We start from the raw sequence: 23,429 nt of genomic DNA on the forward strand, positions 1-23,429 counted from the left end.
TTTATTTCTCATTGTGTAGACTTCCCTTTATCGGCATTCATAAGTGGCCCCTTAATAGCATGATTCTCTGAAACAAAGCTATTTTCAAAGAATGAGCTTTCTTGTATAAGATAAGCCCCTGTTGAAGATTTTAGACTATACTGTGACAGTTGTTTATAATTTATGGGTTCTTAGCCATTAGAGGGAAATCTAACTTAGGAACTTGGACATCAAATACATGATATCTCTTTGGACACTAGCATCACTAAGTCTACAATAGAAGATATTTGTCTTAAAGTTGCCTCGGGTATGAATTCACAGACCTAAATGTTGAAGGTTTTATAGAAAATTTGCTTGGCCCCAGAGTTTGCAATTTTAAAGAGATCTGAGCAATTGTATGCTTCTATCTCCATAATTTTCCAAAGAAGGAAACAGGACATAAGGACTGAGTGACTCACCCAGGGTGGTCACACGGCCGGTTAGTCACAAAGTGAGTCTAGAACACAAAGCCTCTTTTCCTCCAATCCAGTACTCTTTCCACTACATCACAAGGGAAGAGTAAAAAGAAAACATAAAATATAATTTTACTGGAAAATACAATCCTGTCAAGCCTGAATCACAACCAGAGACACTCCATTAAAGGTGGAACACACCCACCTCTAAACCCAGCTGTAACCTCAAAGGGCTGGGCACACTACTAAAGAATAATTCAGATATATTTTGGAGTCTTGAAAAATATTTAAATCATATGTGAAATTGAGGTAAGCTCTAAATTTTGATTTGATTTTTAAAAAAATCCTACATGAGATATATTATCATAGCATAAAGTTTTGAGAGGCATATTTAGTGGATAGTTCATTTGTAGACCATAGACTGCCCGTCGCGACAGTCTACATTTTAAAAACCTCCAAACTTCTTTGAATCAGTTATATGATTCAGGCGAATTAATGGATTTTCCTGAATTATCAAGAAAAATTTAGGTTGAAAATTCTTGAGATTAAGAAGAATTAGATTAGCCAACACGTGTATCTTCTAAAATATGACCAACACTGCTTCAACTGTAGCATGCTTTTTGCAAAACAGATGAGCTTCTAAAAAGTTATAAGTAAATAAAAATATTTTCATATTTCAAGGTATCAGGGAAGAAATTTTAAAAGTCCCATGCTGAGGTTCTGGGTTTTTTTTTTTTTTAAGTAAATGATTATTTTTAAGTAAAGCAAATAGCTCTCTCAAATGTAATATTTGTAAACGTTTAGATTCCCATATATAATCCTGACCTAACTTGTGCATATAAATGACATCAGGATCTGTTTTCATAAATGTCATTAACAGGTTAAGAATGGCCTGAGAGGCCTTCCCTGGTGGCACAGTGTTTAAGAATCCACCTGCCAATGCAGGGGACACGGGTTCAAGCCCTGGCCCGGGAAGATCCCACATGTCGTGGTGCAACTAAGCCCGTGCGCCACAAGTACTGAGCTTGCACTCTAGAGCCCGTGAGCCACAACCACTGAGCCCGCGTGCCGCAACTACTGAAGCCCGTGCGCCTAGAGTCCGTTCTCCACAACAAGAGAAGCCACCACAATGAGAAGCCCGCCCACAGCAACAAAGAATAGCCCCCACTCGCTGCAACTAGAGAAAACCCATGCGCAGCAACGGAGACCCAACACAGCCAAAAATAAATAAACAAATAAAAAGAATGGCTTGAGGTTCTGTATTTTTAGCCTATAGCAATCACAAACTCAATGTTAATTTAGAAAGTATTCTTTCCCCTGTCTTTTTAACATGCTATTAAGAAATAATAAAGACTATTCTATCTGACATTCTGAAAATCCTATGAAAGAAGAATACTTTCTAATGGAATCAATGTAAATATTTCAGCAACAAATAAAACTAAAGATCATTAAATTCCATATTTTAAAGAGAAAAATCAAGTTCTCTCTTATATTCCCTCAAAGCCCACACTATTACCCCACCACATCCAACACACATCCAATGAAGGCATAAACTGGGTTGAGAAATTGTGAAGGGTAGTAAAAACATCATCCACGGAGGCAAAAGGAAAACAAGGAAAGAGAGAGTTCTCCCCTAAAAAAGGTAAGCCTATCTGAGTTGACTGTTTTCCCTTAAGAAACATGACTCAACTCTGCATAAGAACATAGGTCGTACTTGGAAATAAATTCCTCTAGAAAATAAACTGTGCTGCACACATAATATAAGGGAAGCATATCATACCATTATCTGGCTATTGGATATTTGTCATATTTCATATACATAAGAAATAGCTCTTAAAGATTATCATTTGCTTTTTCCTTGATTATCTGCATTCATCATTAAATAAGTCAATTTAGTTTAACAGCTCTCCTTAATTCCGTATTTCTAGGATATTATTCTCTAAGCATTATTTATGAGTGAATTTATTTTGTATCTTAAAAATGACCCACTTCGATGACAGTGACTTAGACATGGGACACCATTTATTATCAGCCGGATATTCTCATTTAAATATTATACAGTGTATTCTGCCTTTTAGAAATATATCTGTATATCCTTAGTTTTTTCTGATTAATCATGATGTTACAGATAGGTAAATTTCCAGGGCATGAAATGGTTCATCGCTTTCATAATTGATATGCCCAAATTAAATCTTAGAAATTGAGAAACTCTTTTTAAAAAGGCAAGTTAACATGTAAAATTACGCGAGAGCTATTTGATCATCATAACATGAGAGATGATACCACTCAATTGATCACATCACAAATGTCCTGTACTTACAAAAACAAAATGAAAGTAAGATTCCTTTGTCTTCCCCTAATCACTGATAACAACATAAAAAATATGCCCTAAGATAAAGTATTGTGGGTTTTTTCCAAAATGACGTCATAACCCCGATTCTGTTTTACTTGTAAATTATAGTTAATTATAAACATCTATAAATGAGAATGTTACTTCGCCAAAATGAAGGAAATAGGGTTCTTGGAGCCTCACTGAAACTATCTGCATCTCCTTGAACTAGTAGCACAACCACACGCGGACGTATCCTACTTGCCAAGCTTCCTTGAGTTTATTGGTAGACCATCTTAGTAATCAATGTCCTTGTCTATAAACACTTAATGCAAGTTCACTAACAGAGTCAAAGGGAAGGGAGAGTAAAAGAATATGACAATGGAAAAATATTCACTTTTTTGGTGGGAGCAAATACCCAAACACAGAAATCCAAGGTAAAAATTGTTCCTGGATTTTAGGTAATGAACACTTCTGTTAAATCCACCCAACAGACTGGCCTTTGCCAGAAAAATACTAGATTCACATCGAGGCTGCACAGCTCATTGCTGACACACTTTTGAATCATTCTGCATCTGTGCTCCTGAAACTTGGGCCACCTTCTGTATACTCTTCACTTCCAACATCTAAGAACACTCAACAATAGGGTCCTTCTTGGGCCCTGTTATCTTCTGACTCATGCCGTCCGTGAAAAAAAGGAAGCCAAGCAAAAGATAGTTATACAGGAAATAATTAACAGATACCGTGCTGAAGGATACCATTTCACAGGGACTACAAACTTACAGCCCAATTCACTAAAAGATACATCTGCTTCCCCTGCCTTAGAAACCTGGGCCAGCAGAACTATGCCAGACTTCACAAAAAGCCTAGGTTACAAAACAAGAAAAAAAAAATGTGCTTTTAAAAAATACTTTAGCCAGGGCAGTTGACTTAAAAGAAAGAAATCAGAATAACAGAAAATCTCATTAGTCAAACATATATGTATCAAATTGATTTTAGTAGTGATCTATTGTCAAATATGGTATACCAATATAAAAGATGAATAACCAATAAAGGAAAATAAAGCTACTTAGATTTTATTTAATAAAAATTAAAATGGTCATGTTCACTATTAAACATAACTAAGAGGATGAATAATTGTTATTTTTTAAATAAATCTATTATATACTTGAATTTAAACCATACCCTTTTCTAATAGGTGACAAGAGAAATGCATCTATCTAGGGCAGAAGCACAGAGATATACAAGGATTGTTAATCTCTGGATACAGTAAATGGTTTTTAATATTTTATTCTTAGGCAAAATAAATATCAGTGGCTACCTAAAGAGAAACTTTACAAACAAGGCCTAAAAACTACTATTTCATAGCTAATGATTAGGGAGGTGTATGCTTCCTATTTTTCCTGGTATAGACCTTTCTCTTTGGTATTCAATATATGCAAATATAAAAAAATTCAAATGGGGTCAGGAAAATGGTTATGTATGTAAACACTATGTTTAGACAACAGTACCTAGATGATAGCTGCTTTTATTTTCATTAAACATGAAGCAAAACAATAAAAATCAGACTTTTCACCTGAGATCATCTTTAGTTAAAAAAAAGTTCCTGCGGTCTTCTGTCAATGTTTGTAAAGGCATTCAACACTGTTGCTTGTTTAAACGTCTCTTTGACTGCCAATGGACTGTCCCCAAAAGAACATTTTTGCATCTCAATAGACTGTCCGGTATCAACAATCTTTAAACTATAAATTTAACGCCGCTGAAGAAAGGGGGAAATAACATCTGCTTTGTACTGTCTTGGTATCACATTTACAAAACGAACAAATAATCATACTACTTTGCACTTATCTAGAACCCTGCATCTGACGATCTCAAATGGCCTGACAAACATTAATTAACTAAGCTGCGCAGCACTCCTGGGAGGATGGCTGGCATCGTGATCCTCTCCAGCAGACAAATGAATGGGATCCTGGGAGGCCCTTTCTCTGAGCCAATGGCTCAACTCAGATCTCAACTCCAAGAACCTGAAACTCAACTCCACAGCCCATGGCCAGACATCTCTGCCAAAACCAAGCAGTGCAAAATGTACATGTTAAAATGGACAAATCCGTAAATAAATTGACACTGCAAACTGAAATCCATCACAAAGAGATTTATTTTTCCCCTAGGTGCATATGGAAAGTGAACTGGTAACTAGGGCATCTGAACTGGTGGAAGAATTCAAGCCTATGAGTTATCTGACTGTGACATTCTGTCCTGACATGACGTGCAGAAGTGTATTACATAAGTATAGATTTGCCAACTAAACAATTATACTTCTGCGTTTCACTGAAAAATGAAAAAAAGGCATTTGATATTGTCAAAATCTTTGTGAAATTTAATAACAGGTGTTTGCTTCCTTTGAATGCGGTTATCAGTTAAAAGACAAAGCTTTCTGTGTTATAAAATCCAATCTAAAATGTTAATTACAAGAATGGAACCTAGAATTTCTCAACCAGGAAATAATAAAACCAACACAGTTACATCTGCATAAGAAGCTACCAAATAATTAAATATATAAAGACCTTTGTTAAAGAAGCTGATCAGAAAAGAGCACCCGACTATACTGAGTTCTGACTATACTACACTGTTTAGTTTAAAATGAGAAAGGAACATCTATTTGAATATAAAAAACCAATTAACTTTTGCTTTTAGCAAGACAGTATTAAAGACGTTAACCTGTTCATGGAGCCAAATTTAAATGCTGCGTTTTCAAAACATTTTCAGGAGCTTATTCATGTTTTATAAGATCTATTCTAGAAGTTTTAAAAGAGGAACAATTAAACTTTACATTAAACTTGGACTATTTCTAGCAAAGCATCTAAAGGGGCTAATATTTCTTTCTACTCATAAAAAGAAAAAACATGATTTTATAGAAATACTGTTAGTGTACACAAAACCCTGGTTTTCATAAAGCAATTTACAAGATGAAGCTTATGTTAATGTGCTCCCTGCCATACTCAAAGCACAATGATCAACACAGGTCACATACACAATTTAGAACTTTTTATAACAAGATCAATTCCATACTAGTAACAAGGGAAGACTTAAGGCATTCACCAAATGAAAATACACATAAATGAGCTGCCACTGAACGTAAAACTAAAAGACAAACACTGACCTAAGGAAAAAAAAAAGAAAAAGAAAAGAAAGAAGTGAAGAAAACTAATGAATATTTTGAAACTTGAGCTCTTCTCTGTGATTCTTATATTTCCTTCCTCACTTTGAGTGCAGCAGAATTTCATAACTACAACCACTTAGAAACATGTAACAGAAAGACAAATATTCTGAAAGTGATATTTTAATGATGTGCTTTGTGACATGACCCTAAGTCCATTCAGCATACTCTTTAAAATGTTTCCATTATTTAGCAACATAGTGTTAAACTATTTTAAATTAATATTTTCTGTTGGACACATTTTCCACACTTATTTCTTAATATCACTCTGCCCAGTAGTCAAAGATGATAGTCAAGTTTTTACTTTTAGTATTAGAAACTACATGTATAAATGTATTTACATTTGTCCTATTAATACTTTATTGGATGCTCTAATTAAAAAATCGCTTTTAAAATCTATTTTCCATTTCTTAAATTGCTTACTATTTCAAAACAAACATACCAAACAGCAAGTTAATTTCAAGGTCCATTCTACTATTTAAATTCAAACATGAATATTACATTCTGTAGGTATATACTTACACAGACCCCTGTTTTTTCATTTAAAACATGGAAATTGTATGTGCATATTTCACCTGTGCACTTATAAATTTTTACAGGACACCTTTGTTACTAACTAGACCTCTAAAATTACAAAATTAAAGTACTTTGGTTTTGCCTTAGTAAATATGATGGCAATATTATTTTGGGTTTCCCCTGACTGATGGCAGAGGAAGGAATGAGAAGCATATGTTTGCCATGATAACTCAGCAGTACCAATTTCTACCACCAAAGTAGATTTCTTGTCATATTCACAATCAGAATTCACCAAAATAGAATTCTTGTCAAATTCACAATCAGAATGGGCTCTTAATTCTCTCAAGTACCTTAAAAAGCTGATCAGCAAGATATGTGTAAATTAAAACTTTTAAATTCAGTTAATATACTAAATATTGGATCAGCCAAAAAGTCCGTTGGATTTTTTATTTTTTTTTATTTATTTATTTTTATTTATTTACTTTTTTTGCAGTACGCAGGCCTCTCACTGTTGTGGCCTCTCCCGCTGCGGAGCACAGGCTCCGGACGCGCAGGCTCAGTGGCCATGGCTCACGGGCCCAGCCGCTCTGCGGCATGTGGGATCCTCCCAGACCGGGGCACGAACCCGTGTCCCCTGCATCGGCAGGCGGACTCTCAACCACTGCACCACCAGGGAAGCCCAAAGTTCGTTAGATTTTAAGTAAAAATAAAAGCCACATTTTTCATTTCACCAAGAACTTTACTGAACAGCGTATTCACTAACTGAATGAACATTTTGGCCGACCCAATATTTCACAATAAATCAAATCAGCTATACCTCCTTATCGCAAATGTCCAATAAAATGGGTGATTTCCAAAAGCACTATTCAAATGCAATGAAAATATAAATTTTAAAGATCAAATTTTACTAAAATCACAGAAGACAGACCCAGGCCACTTTAAAATACATCATATATATATATATATATATATACACACTTTTTGTCAGCTCTCAAAATTTAGTAGACGATGGCCTTTAAGTATCACAAATCCTACAGTTAGGAATCTGATATTCACTGTAGAACACAGTTAAGTAGCCTCTTGCTGAAGATTTCCTACTTCAGCAGCTAATGTAGAGGAACTGAAAAGACAGTTGAAATGATGCAACAGAAAGTTGAAGTCAGGGAATTAAGGAAGTGGAGGAATTGAGAAAAACAATTTTTTTAAAAAAGTATTACCATCCTCAGGCTGCTTAAAGAATAGAACTATCCTGCTCAGGTTTTAGATTGCACTGCTTCGTAAATTACTGCTCGTTCCAAATTCTTAGTGTTTACAAACGGTGGCAGAAAAGATAACATTCCAGAAACAGTCTAAAAGAGTCACACAATTTGGTATCAGATGAAGATGTCATGGATGAAAACAGTTTTAAATGGAAAAAAAAAGTGGAGAGTTCTAGTGATACAGATGTAAGGAAATCAATTCCACCACGCTCTCAAGATGCAACATGAAATTTAAAAATCCTAGGACACGTCATTCCTGCCTTATAACCAGAAACCATAAGAGCCACTTGAGACCAGAAGAGTCCTCATATGCTAAGAAAATGATGAGCATTTACAATGATAAAAATGCATAATATATGAAAGAAGCTCCCTAAATTGCACACTCACTTGAAAAGCACAGGAACTATTTCTCTTCTTTCCAAAGTTATTTATGATAAACTTGCTCCTTCCGGGCAGGAAGGATTCTTTGTTTCTCAGTGTACAAGGAGCCATCTCCTCTTCTGCATTCCAGCCCTTCTCTTAGCTCCAGGGCATGACTGCGGATGGGAAAGGTAACAACTTTTATAATTAACTGTGCTCCTCCAAGGGGCGTTTCTCAACTCCACTAGAGAAAGCCAGAGGAGCACAGATAAGCCTCAGAGAATCTACATGAAATGAGAGCAGAGTAGCCAAGCCCACATTGGCAAGAGTCATTTTTCTCCCCAGAATACATCCAGGGAGAACTCGGTGGTCTCTAACTTCCAGGTCAAAGCACTGGGCTGGCTGAACTGTATTTCCTAACCAGCTCTTTTGTAAAGGTTAGCTGGTTTCTGATCCTACCTTCCAAGAAGGAACAAAGCTTTGAAATCATCCGGAAAGCTCAAAACTTCTCAAAGTCAAGGTGAGATGTTGAAGTGGTAGCGCCTTAGGCAAAAAGCAAGCATCACTCAACTGGGAGCTCCTGAATTTTCAAAATCTAAAATATTTCTTAACAATTCACAGTCTACATAGCATGAAGAGAGTGAGCAAGGATCTTATCTTACAGAGCTTTTGTTTCCTTTCTTTTTCACGCAGGACTGTGTCTTTCTCCCTACAGGAGCCCGATAATGTAAAATTCATGGTTCTCTTCTTTGGATGCTCTTCACACCATTCACACTTAAGTCTATCTCATTTTTTCCCTCCTCTTGGCAACAAAACAACAAGTATTGTCATTTGTACATAATTATGCTGTGAGTTTTAAAAACACTACATTTCTGTATTAACGTCTCACTGAGGGCTTTGCATTCTTAGCGATTTAAATCTCTGCTAATTTCCTTATTAACCATAGACTGCGTCACACCACCTTAAAATTTAAAAGTCATTTCATTATTTTAATGTAACAAATGTGCATCCTTCTGGGATTCTGAGCCTCCCTTCTCCAAAAGCGGCCTCATCGTTTTGCATAATCACCAGGAATGATTAACAAACATTCAATCGGAGCTGAGAGTAGTGACAAACAAGTGACGTCTACCCACTCAATCAAGTATGTGTAGAGTACACACAAACACACGTGAGCTGCTTTCTACCACTTTGGCCTTATTAAGTATACATCCCCAGACCGATACACGTCATTTAGTTGCACTTGGTAAGTCATGACACTAACTCTAGAGAATGTACGTTCTCCCCATTTTCCCTTCAAGATATAGGCATTATTTAAAAAAATTAAACCTTCCTACCCGTAACAGGGACTGGGATTCATCCTTGGACTTGCTTTCTCCGGATGCAGGATACTGCTGGGTGAGGGCGCCAGCCTTCTCTCCGCCTGCAGGCACCCCCTGCAGGAAGCCCTTGGTCTCCACAGCCAAGCCATAAATAGGGCGCGCCAGGTGGGCAGCCTCTACATTGGGGCTATCCCTTAAAGTCTTTGTCTGCTCTTGGGGGCCGGACACAGGGGTCAGAAGCCCCAGGCTTGCTTGGGTATAGGATGGACTGCCCCGTAGGATGTCCGCCCCTCTCCAAGTCACGTTGCGAAGGTCATCACTTGAACTCTCAGCCCAAGCTTTTTCTTTCAGCCCGTCCTTCTCTTCTAGCTTCTCCCTCTTCACCACACTCTCAGTGACCGGCTCTCCCATTTTAGAGTCTGGATTGAGCAGACTGTAGACCTTGAGGTCAATCTTGGGCTCCTCCTTGATGGTGGATACGGCATGCCCGTCCTCTTCGCCGTTGGCTGTAGTGCTCTCCTGTTCCTGGCAGTGAACAGTGTTGAAGTGCTCCAGTAGTGACTGAGTCTCGGCAGCTGTAAAACTGCACTGACGGCATTTGTAGCAGCTGTGTGCTCTCCTGCAGAAGAAGAAAACCATTACTCGAAATCTAGCATTCAGAAGGACTATTAAAGACTATTAAAAAATAGTCTTCAAGCACCTGAATTTTATCTCCTGTAATGTAATAGGTGGAATGCAATACAATATTCTCAATACCCAGAAACTGGCATGTAATTAACTGGCATCTTCAGTTCTAGGTAAGGAATGCAATATTCCCATTTGTTATATGAGCAATAACAGGTATCTGCACACACAGACACACTTATGCGCACACACTCCAGACGAGTCACATTTAAAACTGGCTGATTTGCTTTATTATTGAAGGACCTGCTCTGTTCATTTTACTGTGACCGGATAATCATCAATTCTATATTATTTAATAGATATTCATAAATTTTTACACCTGATTTCATCAATGGACTTTTCTCTTTCCACTTATTTAAACTAAACTGGGATCTTTTTCACTATAAATATATATACATTGCTAGTGCTGAAGTGCTTTATACAGCTTTTGCATATATTAAAATAAATTCTACCAAACTGATTACAATGTTCTTTTCTATCATAAAATTTAAAACCACTTAATCAATGAAATGTGGTTGACTGAGCTACATAATCTAGTAAATAAAATATACCAGAAGCTCAAGTTTTTTAAGACAAATTTTTTCTATCTGTAAGGACTTATGAACATTCAACAAATTGAATGTCTGTTGGGTACCAAGCAGCATGATAGGCGCTGTACAGATATATTCATTAAAAGAGTGTGTGTGAATGTATGTTTATGTGTGTGTTTTCTTTTTATAAGGCATAAAACAAGGAGACCTTACTGTTGGATTTCATAGCATCTCCTGCTGTTAAAGACAGAACGGTAACTGTTAAATTAAGAAAAATGTTTGATTAACAAAGAAGAGCAGAGGTACTGTATCCTAAAAGGCATGCCGGAGAGGTACACAAATAACTGGGAATAAGGCATACAGTCTTTAACTGTAAAAACCTTGTATGGCTTTCTAATTAAATAACCACGCGAAACACTTGCTACTCCACAATATAATGTGTTAGGAGTTACAACTTAAAATAACAAAATAAGTTTTGAGAGCTGTTACTTAAAGCTACTGCAAAGTAGGTACCCCTATATGTAATCTGTAGATAATCATCACAATATTACTTTGCCAGGCACGGGGTACACATTGATGAATACAAGGCACATAGTCCTTGCCCACCTGGTATTCAGAGTCTAGTCAGGAATGACAAGCTTCACATTAGTCTCTAAATAAACATGTAAGGACAAAGAGTAATATGTGCTAAGAATGAAATGGATGGGATGGTAAGGGGGTGGGAGGGCTGCTTAAGGTCCTCAGGAAGGCCTTTCTGAGGGCGATTTATCAAAGCAAAGGATGGAAAGGAGCTATCCTTGTTGGAGGAGGAGGAAGGGGAAAGGGCAGTACATTCTAGCAAGCCTGAGATACTGAAAGAGGCCACTGATGCTTGAGAGGAATAAATAAGAGGAAATAATAATCAACAAGCCGGAGGGTCGCCTAGAGCTTTGTGGACCACGGCAAGGAGGTAGGTATCTTCAAAGGGAAAGGGAAGCAACTGCAAGGTTATAGGCAGAGGAGTAGCATAGTTAAATGTGTGCTTTAATCACTTTGGGAATGTAAAAGTTTCTCTACTGGATGACTTTATTCCGAGACCTGATGGCTGAAAATCCAAAAGAATGTTCCTATTTTATGGAAGCAAAATTCAAAGGTATTAAGACATGTAACAAAATCTCAGCCAATATTTGTTGAGAGTACTTAATTTGGTACATGATTATCTTCTTGTGATTAACAGCTTACATTTGGTTGAATAAATATGGATATTTATCTTCTACTTTTTACAGGAGGTTGTTTTCAATCTTTTGTCCTATTTTTCTTCATGAAGTAGGAAAGATAAAAGGAAATACAATAAGTGAAAAATAATTTGATGATGAATTGACCATAAAAATATTAAAATGAATTTTTCTCAAGTGAAAGAAGCCTAACTCTTAAGGAGAGAATATACAGGATGACGAGTAAGAATCTTGCCACCAAAGTCAAGGCCAGAAAACCCAAAATGGAATTAAGATCACAGAGGACAATAGGCAAGACTCAAAACATAGAACCTAGAACCTCTGGGAACCTCATTCAGAGAACCTTCCTACCATAACTATATTTGAATATGAAACAATGGAAGATAAACTCCTAAACTCAAAAATTGTACCCCCAAATTGTTAGCTTAGCTTTTAATGAAGCTCGATCAGACAGATGAAAATGGATTTATCAGAATGGTCAAAGCTCAAAACATACTCAGGAAATACCCTACTGAAGATATACCACATAATCTATTCAGTCATGAAAGTTAAACATAAACAAACAACCTTCAGGAAGCACATTCACAAGCTCTGATTGACCTTCACCCCAAGACACTTCTAATGAGCTCACTACCCACTGTGGCAGAGTTTATGGTTTCCCTGACTTGGTGGGGTCTCTGCTTGAAAACTGTGATGGGATCCCTGCCCGTAAATTAAGACTATAAATGGCCACTGCTACTTCTACCAAAGTACAAAAAAATTCCAAAGAACAAATATTCCCAAGAATTACAGTGACGTTATTTCAAGAAATAAAGACAATTAATTCTAGGGCAACGAGGAAAAAGTTTCAACATACAAGAGAAGAAGTGCGGTGCTTCCCTGGTGGCGCAGTGGTTGAGAGTCAGCCTGCCGATGCAGGGGGCGCGGGTTCGTGACCTGGTCCGGGAGGATCCCACATACCGCAGAGCGGTTGGGCCCGTGAGCCATGGCCGCTGAGCCTGAGCGTCCGGAGCCTGTGCTCCGCAACGGGAGAGGCCACAACAGTGAGAGCCCCGCGTACCGCAAAATAAGACTTTAGAACCAGAATGCCTAAGTTTCAAGCTTGGCTCTGTATTTTACTATATATGTGACTTTGGATAATTTACTGAACCTGCCTCAATTTCCTCACCTGCAAAATGAAAATAATAGTGCCTCTAGTATGAGTTAACCAATATAAATCCTAAAATTAAATAAAGCCCCCCTTCTGTGTGAATCTGCATTCTGCACTCTATTCAAAGGAACTAAAACTTACCAACTGGCATTTTGATATCATTCTTTTCCACTCCCCCAGGTACCTTAAACATGACAGACATCTTTCTTAAAACCATGTTTATTTCCTAGAAGATCCTTTGTTTTAAGACATTACCAGGTAGAATATATTTTTTGCCTTTTCTGCTTCACCTAGTGGTGTTCAATGGCCTGAAAGATGGAGTTTAGCAGTTAACTTAATTGTCAAGTCTTACTCTTTTTTCAATAATAGTAGTCAGACCCATAATCTTAAAATTCTGAATAACAAAGACAGAAAGGGCATTACCTGTGTTTTCTTGAAGTCTTCAGAGCTAGGGATGCTTTGTAAGTGTATTCAGGAGGGTGGTTTAGAACCATAATATATCTAGTAATATATCTCAGTAATTAAGATTATGTGCCTTCAATATCTACTTACTCTGCAATCTAGAAATGTCCCTGAGCCAACCTATTCCTTCACCAAAATAAGACGAATACATCCAACCTTTAACCGGTATTCGACTGACATGTCCTCCTAAATATACAAGGAGTTCTGGGTGTGTCCTGTCTAGGCAATGAATTCATCACAATGTATCACTCTGAAACAAGGTGTCTGGGGGCTTCTAGGTTTTCTAGTTTCAAGTTCCTGTCCCAACGGACAACTCTCTGACTCCTTACAGGTCTCGGCAAGAGCTGTTCAGATCTGCCCACAGAGGAGCTCTTATTCTGACTGATCAAGGCAAAACCTTCCGTGATACAGGTGCTGGAGGACTGTCCGAATGCAGAGGATGGTGAGGCTGGGTGTAAAGCGGAAAGGAGACAGAAACTGCAGAGATAAGTTTTCAGTGAGAACCGGGTTTTACATTGAAAAGAAAAACACATACTAACAGGAAGGATATTAAAACGAGGTGGCAATAACAAGCTCAATGCACACACCTTTTCTTTTGAAGACTTCAAAGCCCTCACACATATGTGATCTCACATTCCACTGAGGTATAAAGCCCATTTTATAGATAAGTAAAATGAAGAAAGTGCCTTGTCCATTTAGTCTACATCAAGTCAAGAATACAGGGCTTCTACCTTCCAGACAGATGTTCTATTTTTCTATCCTCGGTTGCCTGAATTTTTAACTTTATACAAAAATAAATAAAATTACTGACAATACTGACAATGAAAAATGAGGGCTAAAAATTGAAAACATGAGGGGAAGGAAAAGGTCTTCTAACTGACAGAAGTGAGACTGATTACAGCAATGGTTTGCAAAACGGGCTGCAAGCAGTGCTGCAACTGAAGGAGTTTCTTAGCAATACAGATTCCAGGGCCTCTCAGTTGCCCTACTGAAGATCTGAATCTCCTGGACATAACTTAAGGATCTGAATTTTTAGTAAGGTCTTCAGGGGACACCCATGCAGGGACCAGTCACAAACTACATTAGTAGATACATCCTGGTTCAAAACAACTGAATGAACACACTCAAGACATCCTCTACCACCTGTGACTCTAATAAAACATAGGTAATGCCCTTACTATCTTTGTTATTCAGAATCATAAGATTCTGAGTGTGACTCCGGTTAATGAAAAGAGAGTAAAGCTTGACAATTAAGCAGTAAACTGCTAAACTGCTCCATCTTTCAGGCCATTGAACACCCTGAGGTGAAGCAGAAAAGGCAATTTGCTGCATAATACTCTAGAGAACTGAAGGACTTCTTTCTCCATATAATACTCATCAAATAAATGATAGGAAATATATTAAAAAGACAACATCACTGCACTTTCAAAAGCTGGGAGCAACATGAACTTTTCAATCACCTATGCTAACATCTAGAGCGGTGCTTCTTAAACCCTAACATGCAGAAGAATCATCTGGGAATCTTGTTAAAATTTAGATTCTGATTCTGGAAATCTGGGGTGGTACCCAATAGTCTCTGTTTCTTACAAAAATCCCAGATGATACTGATGCTGTTGGTTCCCAGACCACACCTTAAATAGCAAACGTCATGAAGCCATTGTCAGAAATACGTTGAGGAGCGTTAGATTGGAATGAACTCTCAGTATATATACTCAGTACTTGACAGAACACTCCCAAATGAATTATTTATGATGAGCAACATCGTCTTCCCTCTTAAAGCACATACTCCCACCTCTGAAAGTCAATCCTAACAGCTTTATAAGCTAAAACTATAAACATGACATCGTCAAGCATAATCCCCGAATAGTCATTCATCTTCTTTATTGCACTGTTTGGGGATCACCTTTTAGTATTCTTTAGTTCTAGGCCATTTATATATATTATTCTACAACAATCACACATAGTACCTATTTCCATCCCTACTTCATACAGTAAGAACGTGAAGCACAGACAAGTCAATTCATAAAATAATACGGAGCACGTGATGCAGTATTTTAGCTCGTGTCCATAGTTATTCTTGCATGTATGCTGTTTGGTAGTTGATGCAATACTACTAGCTTGTTCAGGAATTAGTTCCTGAAAGATGTGGGTATATTTCTGACTTGTGTCACTCTCAACAATAACTGAAAAGCCCTTCAACTTAATGCCATGTCCCCCCAAAATAAAAAGATTATTTTAATGCCTAGTATAAGAAACATTACTGAAGAATAAAAGTTTAGTCATTGAGAAACTACATTAGTTTGGACTCTGCTCTAACCTACTGAATGCATTTTATTTTATCAACATTAATATGAAAACCTCAAAAGGTTCAGGGAGTTTTCTCTTCATTTTTCAAGACCCACCTTAACTACCTTCTCATCCATAAAGACTTCCCAAATGACTCAAACCCAAGGGTAAACCTACCATCCTCTGAGCTACTCTGAAACGCTGTCATCCAGAGGATTTTTTTCACATTGCGTTTTATTAAAATGACTGGCCTTTGATTTAAGTGACGGCATAAAAAGACTCATTTCATCATTTAAAAAGCTCTCATTTACCAAATAATCATGTATGTCTTACGTTACAGTTATATTATAATTGCCTTAAAATCAAGATCAAAGCCCACACATCTCTATATCCCTTCCAGCTCCACCCAGAACATCCAGACAGTCAGTAAATATCTACTTAATAACCAAAGGAATGAACCACCACAGCTCTGGTAATGCTAGACTTAATATGTAAAGTCATAAAGCAGCAGAGAAATATTAAGAAGTACATAGATATTTTGCAGATGGTATATTTTGAATGGTTCTCTGAATAAACTCTTCATTATTTAAAAACTCCTAGAACTTCTAGCTACATTAAGCCCAACTAATTTAAAAGACACTGCAAATATATTTGCATTAATTTAAATTCTATACTCTGCTGCCAACTGGATAGCAAACATTCTCTTCATGCGACCTGAGGAAAAAAGATGTCAGTCTGTAGATCTCCCTACCATTATCGGTGCCAGATAAAATACAGGATGCCCAGTTAAATGTGAATTTCAGATAATAAACAAATAATATTTTAGTGTAAGTATGTCCCATACAATGTTTGGGACATACTTACATAAAATCTCAATTTTTCCAGTGCCAAACTTTGGACAATGAACACAATCAACTTTGATAAAAGAGATAATCATCTTTTGCCTCCAGAAAAAACTACATCAAGCTGCATAAAAAAACCAAATTGTACTTAATTCAAGTGACTTAAAACTTCATTGAGAAAAGATGTTTTATTCCTTATCCTACTTGACAGAATTTTCATGTGCTATAAAAAAGCATTTATTTCAGATCCATTCATATTTCAATACCTTTTATCCTAGCAGGAGCATTTTATTCATTAGTAGAGATTAAAAATTATTTTCATAATTCATAAAGAACTGAGGTTTTCTAGATTCTAGAAAAAAATCAGCTAAAAGGTGCTAGTCTTTTGCTCTACTGTGATAATATTTCTGTATTTCGATTTTCATAACAAACAGCTCACAGTATTTGTGGAGTCAGCTCTAAACAATGCTTTGGTTTTCTCCTTTTAATGTTAACTTCCAGAGATTTATGCCATGACTTAAAAAGCTCTCCTTCACCGAATAACTGTATTTCACTTTCAATAGTTTTATATTCTTTTTTTTTTTTTTTTTTTGCGGTACGCGGGTCTCTCACTGTTGTGGCCTCTCCCGTTGCGGAGCACAGGCTCCGGACGCGCAGGCTCAGCGGCCATGGCTCACGGGCCCAGCCGCTCTGCGGCACGTGGGATCTTCCCGGACCGGGGCACGAACCGGTGTCCCTTGCATCGGCAGGCGGACTCTCAACCACTGCGCCACCAGGGAAGCCCCACTTTCAATAGTTTTAACAATAGTTTTTCTTCTTCAATGACTAAATGGACATCAAAGTAAATGAATAAATTATAAATACTAATCAATTAAGACTTCAAAGGTATTTTTTGGTAATTATGGAAACAAATACCTACAGATAAGTTGTCACAAAGGAAGAGTAAATCAAGTGATTTAATTTAAATACAGTTCAGTACAAGTGACAACTAATTAGTCATTTTTTGTGTCATAAGAGGCTACAGGTGTGGCACTTGAGGTCACTGGCACTGTTGAATGTTGGAATGAAAAGCATCTGAAGAGAGTATTTGAGGGACAAAAACAGAAAAGGAATTACAGATGTATAGGTGGGTAACTGATAATCAACTTTTAAAAGCTGAAAATTTAATATTCAGCCTTAGTCAAGTGCAAAGGAGAAGTCTACAGAATATAATCTAAGGAAAATTGAAATTCTGAATGAATAAGATTCCATTCAATCCACTCATCTTGTATTTTTATACTGAAATAATCTGATGAGTGTTTACTCATTTGGGGTAACTGGGTTCTTTTAGAAGGATGTGGGGTGATTTCACCTTCACGTGGTAGAAGAAAACACAACTAATGTCATAGCTGAAAAATCTCAATTTATGATTCACTTTCAAAAAGAAGATATCCCTACCAAACATTCAAAACAGAAAAATAAATCTTCCCATGAAATAGAAAGTAAACAAGAAAAGGGAAATAAATTATATAATATAAAATGTAAATCATGGCTAAAATTTATCTTATTCCAAGACTCGATAACTGTTCCTATATAAAGTCTTCAGGACCATTAAATCTGAAATTTCTAATAAATAATGTATCCAAATAAAGGTAGTGCAATTGTGGGTTATTTTCTTGATGGACTATAATACCTTGGGTAACTTTCTGTCTCACAATGGGAATTTTCAACTTGAACCATGATGTCCATTTCAAGGTTTTACAGGCAACTGATTTATTAGGTATTGTTTAAAAGAACATGACACATAAAATACACAGATCTAGATGTAACCATCTTGGTACTCACCCTTTTAGAAACTCTGTACTAATGCACTGTGTACTTAGCTTTTTCAGAGGTGCTGATAATTAAGTGCTTATCATAAAATCTATTCTTCAGAACTAGCAGAGCACACAGTTTATGTTCCTTCCCAGAGCTCTTTTAAGGTAGAAATTGTGCAGTAGCTACATTAATTTAATCAGCTACTGCATCCAATGTTATTTCCTTTAGCCTGAGATATATATTTTATGTCTAAAATATTCAAACACTGTTTAAAAAATTTTAACGCATTCATAAATCCCTAAACAGACAGATGCTTGTCATCACATACACTACCAAAAAATATGTACATTTTTCCACATTCTAGTCAATTAGGTAGATAATGACTATATCATTGATTTTCAAGTAGTTTTTAAATAATAAGGGAAGTTGACTATTTATTCAAATATTTATTGGATATGTGTATTGATGAGAATTGATGCCTCATTTTTATTTTAAAATTTTATCATGTAATATTAATCGCACACTTGTACACACACATATATACACATTCATATCTAGATTTAGCAAAAAATGAAAATGAACATAATCATAGGATCATAAAATATGATTGATATGTGTATATATATTCTTTATCTATATATAGAGAGATACAGAGTGACAGTCTATGTACACACACATATATATATATACAGAGAAAGAAAGAATGATATATTTATGGAGGGAAAATAATGTTTATGGTACAGTTCAATATATGTATATGAACGTAACAAATACACATGGTGTACACATATATAAATATATATGAATATATGTATACAGTTTTGTTTTGCTAGTTTTTATGAACTTCTTTTATGAACTTCTATGAAATGGTATGAAGCTACAAATAGTTGTCTTTGATTTGTTTTTATTCGGTCAAAATTATAAGACATCCATGTTGTATTCAACTGTCATTTATTCAAATTCACTATTGTATAATATTCCACTGTATGACAAACCAATAAGTTACTTAACTAACCTCTTATGTATAGTTGAGGGTTTTTTCTTATTTGTTTTGCTTTTTAATTTTTGTTTCGGTTGTTTTGCTCTTTAAAAAAATACTACTTTGAACATTTTTGCACACGTTTCCTAGTGCTCCCACACAAGAAGTTTTCTTCTGAGAAGTGAAATTACATGGTCTTTGGGAATACGAGCATCTGATATGGCCAGAATTTGCTAAATTCACTTTATAAAATCATAAGTACTGGCAATTTTTATCCATTTTTTTTATCCATTATATATTTTTTGTCTTAACACCTATGTTTCCTGGAATAAATAAAATGACCTCATTTTTTTCTTTGGTTAATATTTGTCTTGTGTGATTTCATCTATCCTTATCTTTCTGCTATGGACGTCTGATTTAATTACACTGAGTATAAGGGTATGTTCTATATGATACTGTTTTTTTGAAATCTGATTTCTTATTGGCTTAGTACGTGTCAAATTTTATAAGCATTTTATATCTGCTTGAAAAGCATGTGCATTCTCTAATTGATGGGTGTAGAATTTATGTATTTTAATTAAATCAAGTTAAGAAAAAAAAAACAGGGAGTTCCCTGGTGACCTAGAGGTTAGGATTCTGGGCTTTCACTGCCGTGGCCCAGGTTCAATCCCTGGTCAGGGAACTGAGATCCCACAAGCCACAAGGCACTGCCAAGATAAATAAATTAAATAAATAAATAAATAAGTTTCTTAATTTGTTGCTCAAATATTTTATATTTTGAAAAAATTTTTTCTGTTCAACCTTTAATAAGGGAGGTTTCCTAAAATGTATTACTGTGATTGTGGTTTGTCATATTTTCCCTGTAGTTCTTGATCAATTTGTGCTTTACATATATATTTATTTATTTTTATATTTTATATATTTGTAATTATTATATCTCCCTGATAAACTGAACCTCTTATCATTAGTAATGACTTTTCCTGCATATGCTTTTTGTCTTAGGGTCTAAATTGTATGAGGTTAATAAAACTACCTCAATTTTTCTCTGGTTTATATTTACACCAATAACTTCATCTATTTTGCTCTTTCAAACTCTCCATAGCCTTATGCTTTGAGTGTGTAACCTATAAACAGCTTATAGTTAAATTCTTTTTTAATATGTCTGATAATATCTTTTAAGTGGAAAGTTTAACCCCCACAGATTCATTAAGATTTTTGATATCTGGACTTTTTTTTTACCATCTTCCTTTAAAAATTCTATTTGTCTACTTTTTCCCATGTATCCTCTAAAAAAGGATACATTTAAAAAAAGATTGAATTTTATGGGTGTTCTTTATTTTGTTGTCCATTTTTCTCCTCTATAGCTTTGGAAGTTATGTACTCATTTCCTACTCTTTCATTAGCTACCCGTAAAGTTATCAAAATATGCATAACAAAGTTCTAACTCACTAACTCCAGAGAATTCAAGCACTTTAGAATACCTTAATTCTGATCAATCTCCCTGCAAGCTCACATAATAGTGTTGCCCAATAACTCAGTCTATCCCTTTTTAACTGCATAAATTAGGCATGCTATGGCTGTTGAGACTTACTCACAGTTCCCTGGTCTTTGTTTATGTGAAAATGTCTTTGCTCTTATTTTTGGAAGGTAGTTTTGTCAGGCAGGCAATACTAGGTTGACTTTTTTTTTTCCTTCAAAACTGAATAGTATTCCTCCGTCTTCTGGTTTCCATTGTGGCTGATAAAAAGTCTACTGTTAACCTAATAGTCTTTTCTGAATAGTTGAGCTGTTGTTTCTCTTTAGCTGCTCTAAGGAACCTCTCTGCCTTAGCATTTCAAGTTTTACTACAAGATGTCTATGACTGAATTTATTTGTATACAGATGGCCCCCAACTTATGATGGTTCGACTTACAATCTTTCAACCTTAGGATGGTGCAAAAACCATATGCAGTCAGTAGAAACCGTACTTTGAATTTTGAATTTGGATCTTTTACTGGGCTAATAATGTGCAGGATATGTGGTACGATACTCTCTCATGATGCTGGGTCGAAGCAGGGAACCACAGCTCCCAGTCAGCCACATGATCAGGAGGGGAAAAAACCAATACATTTACAACCATTCTGTACCCAGACAACCATTCTGGTTTTCACTTTCAGTACAGTATTCAATAAATTACATAAGATAGTCAACACTTTATTATAAAATAGGCTTTGTGTTAAAAGATTTTTCTCAACTATAGGGTACAAGTGTTCTGAACACATTTAATTAGGCTAGGCTAAGCTATGATTTCAGTAGGTTAGTTGTATTAAATGCATTTTTGATTTACATTATTTTCAACTTATACTGGGTTTATTGGGACATAAACCCATCATAAGTCGAGGAAGATCTACATATTCTGCTCAGTATAAGCTATCCTATTTTGTATCTGTGTGTTTATGTCTCTCATCAGCTTTAAGAACTCATCTGCCATTATCTTCTCAAATATTGATTGCTTATCTTCCATTCAATATTCTTTTCTTCTGGGACTCTAATTAGATGCATGTCAGAACAGCTTCTTGTATTTTCATATCTTAATATCCACTTTTGATATTTTCCATCCCCTTCCCCTCTCTTAAGTATTCTGGCTAATATCTTCAGATTTAACTTCTGATTAACTCATTTGCTTATCCATATGTTTTAAATTTCAATAATTAGATTGTCCATTCAAAAATGCTATTGTTTCTTTTTAGAATATTCCTGGTTATTTATAGTCTCATGTAGCTTGATCAATTTATAAGTGTAATTTTCATTTCTTTAAACATTTATTAATTATTATTTTCTAAATGAAAACTGCTGATCTGAAGTTCCTGGGTATCTAAAGCTATTATTTGCTTTTCCTACTGATTTCACATGTAGTGATTTACATCCACATTCATATGGTAAACTGTTGTAACGTGGAAGCTCATATAAGGTTTATCTTAAGCCATACGTAACATGGAGGTGAAAACTGGAGTATTTTCCTGGAGATAAATCTGTGTTTACTTCTGACAGGAGTCAGAGGAAGGCCCTAATGTCGAATCACATTAGCCAACTTCAAGGTGCCAGCTTAGAGTGAAACCCATGGATTCAACGCCCTCTCTCTGCCAGTGACTCTCGGCTTAGTCTCAATATAACTGCAGTATCAATGTCAGCACTTTTCATCCATGCAAACTTGCATTCCTTGCTTGCTCTCCCCAGTCTGGGTTTAGCTCACTTTTGGTGAAGGGGTGAAGAGAAAAGCTTCAGAACTTTCACTTAATTCATGGAAGTCTAACAAGTCACTAAGAAATTATGTTTTATCTGGTATAGTTGCTTTGTAAGGAGATATTCCTCCCACAACTCCAGAAACACAAAGTTATAACACTGAAAATGTTGATTAGGAGAATGGTAGTCAATTAGAGAATGGGTACACTGGTTAATTAAATTATAATAAAAGAAATGGAGTGTGAGAAACAAACATGAGTGGAATATAACAATTCTGTCATGACGTGAACTACAGGGTATCATAAGTAAATATGAAACATAAAGAAAGGAGAACTGGCCAAGTTTCACTTACTAAGTGGATAATGTTGGCAGTTCAACTCAGGTTAAACTGGTTCTTTAGGAAAATGCCCATGGAATGAAATCCACACTGAGGTTTTTCTCTGATAGCTTTAAATCAACTCTCTTGCTTCTTAGCTGTAGTTATTTTATAGCTACACGATTTCACACATTGTGCAGTTCTCCGTTTGTGCTATCTTTTTTAGTACACTATAAGTTGTACATAAAGTACTCAAAAGCCTAGAATATTCCCCAGTAATAACAGAATTGTGGTAAAAGTTTCCCAACATGAATAATATGAATAAATATAAATTTAACTAGAAAGATAGTATTGTGATGTGGTAAACTTCTCTCCTCCTACACTACCTTCAAAATGTAGCATTTGGGGGAAGTGCTTTGAGAGCAGATTAAGTTTTCAACATTCATGTGACTATCTGTTTTCACATCCCTGGAGCCTCCACTGTTCAACTTTCAGTAGAGTTTCTTTATACTTCTT

General features: G+C 35.9%; 1 protein-coding gene across 7 annotated transcripts in view; it reads right to left on the bottom strand.

Annotated features, from left to right (window-relative positions):
* The window catches only part of TRPS1 (transcriptional repressor GATA binding 1), a 261,994-nt gene that overhangs the window by 167,060 nt on the left and 71,505 nt on the right, over positions 1 to 23,429 (bottom strand). For all 7 annotated transcript variants that reach the window (XM_060115926.1, XM_060115924.1, XM_060115919.1 and 4 more), the window contains one exon: positions 9,447 to 10,050. In XM_060115926.1, the coding sequence (XP_059971909.1) occupies positions 9,447 to 10,050 (604 nt within the window). The remainder of the gene's footprint in view (positions 1 to 9,446; positions 10,051 to 23,429) is intronic.

The sequence above is a fragment of the Mesoplodon densirostris genome, chromosome 13, assembly GCF_025265405.1.
Source record: "Mesoplodon densirostris isolate mMesDen1 chromosome 13, mMesDen1 primary haplotype, whole genome shotgun sequence".
Lineage (NCBI taxonomy): Eukaryota > Metazoa > Chordata > Mammalia > Artiodactyla > Ziphiidae > Mesoplodon > Mesoplodon densirostris.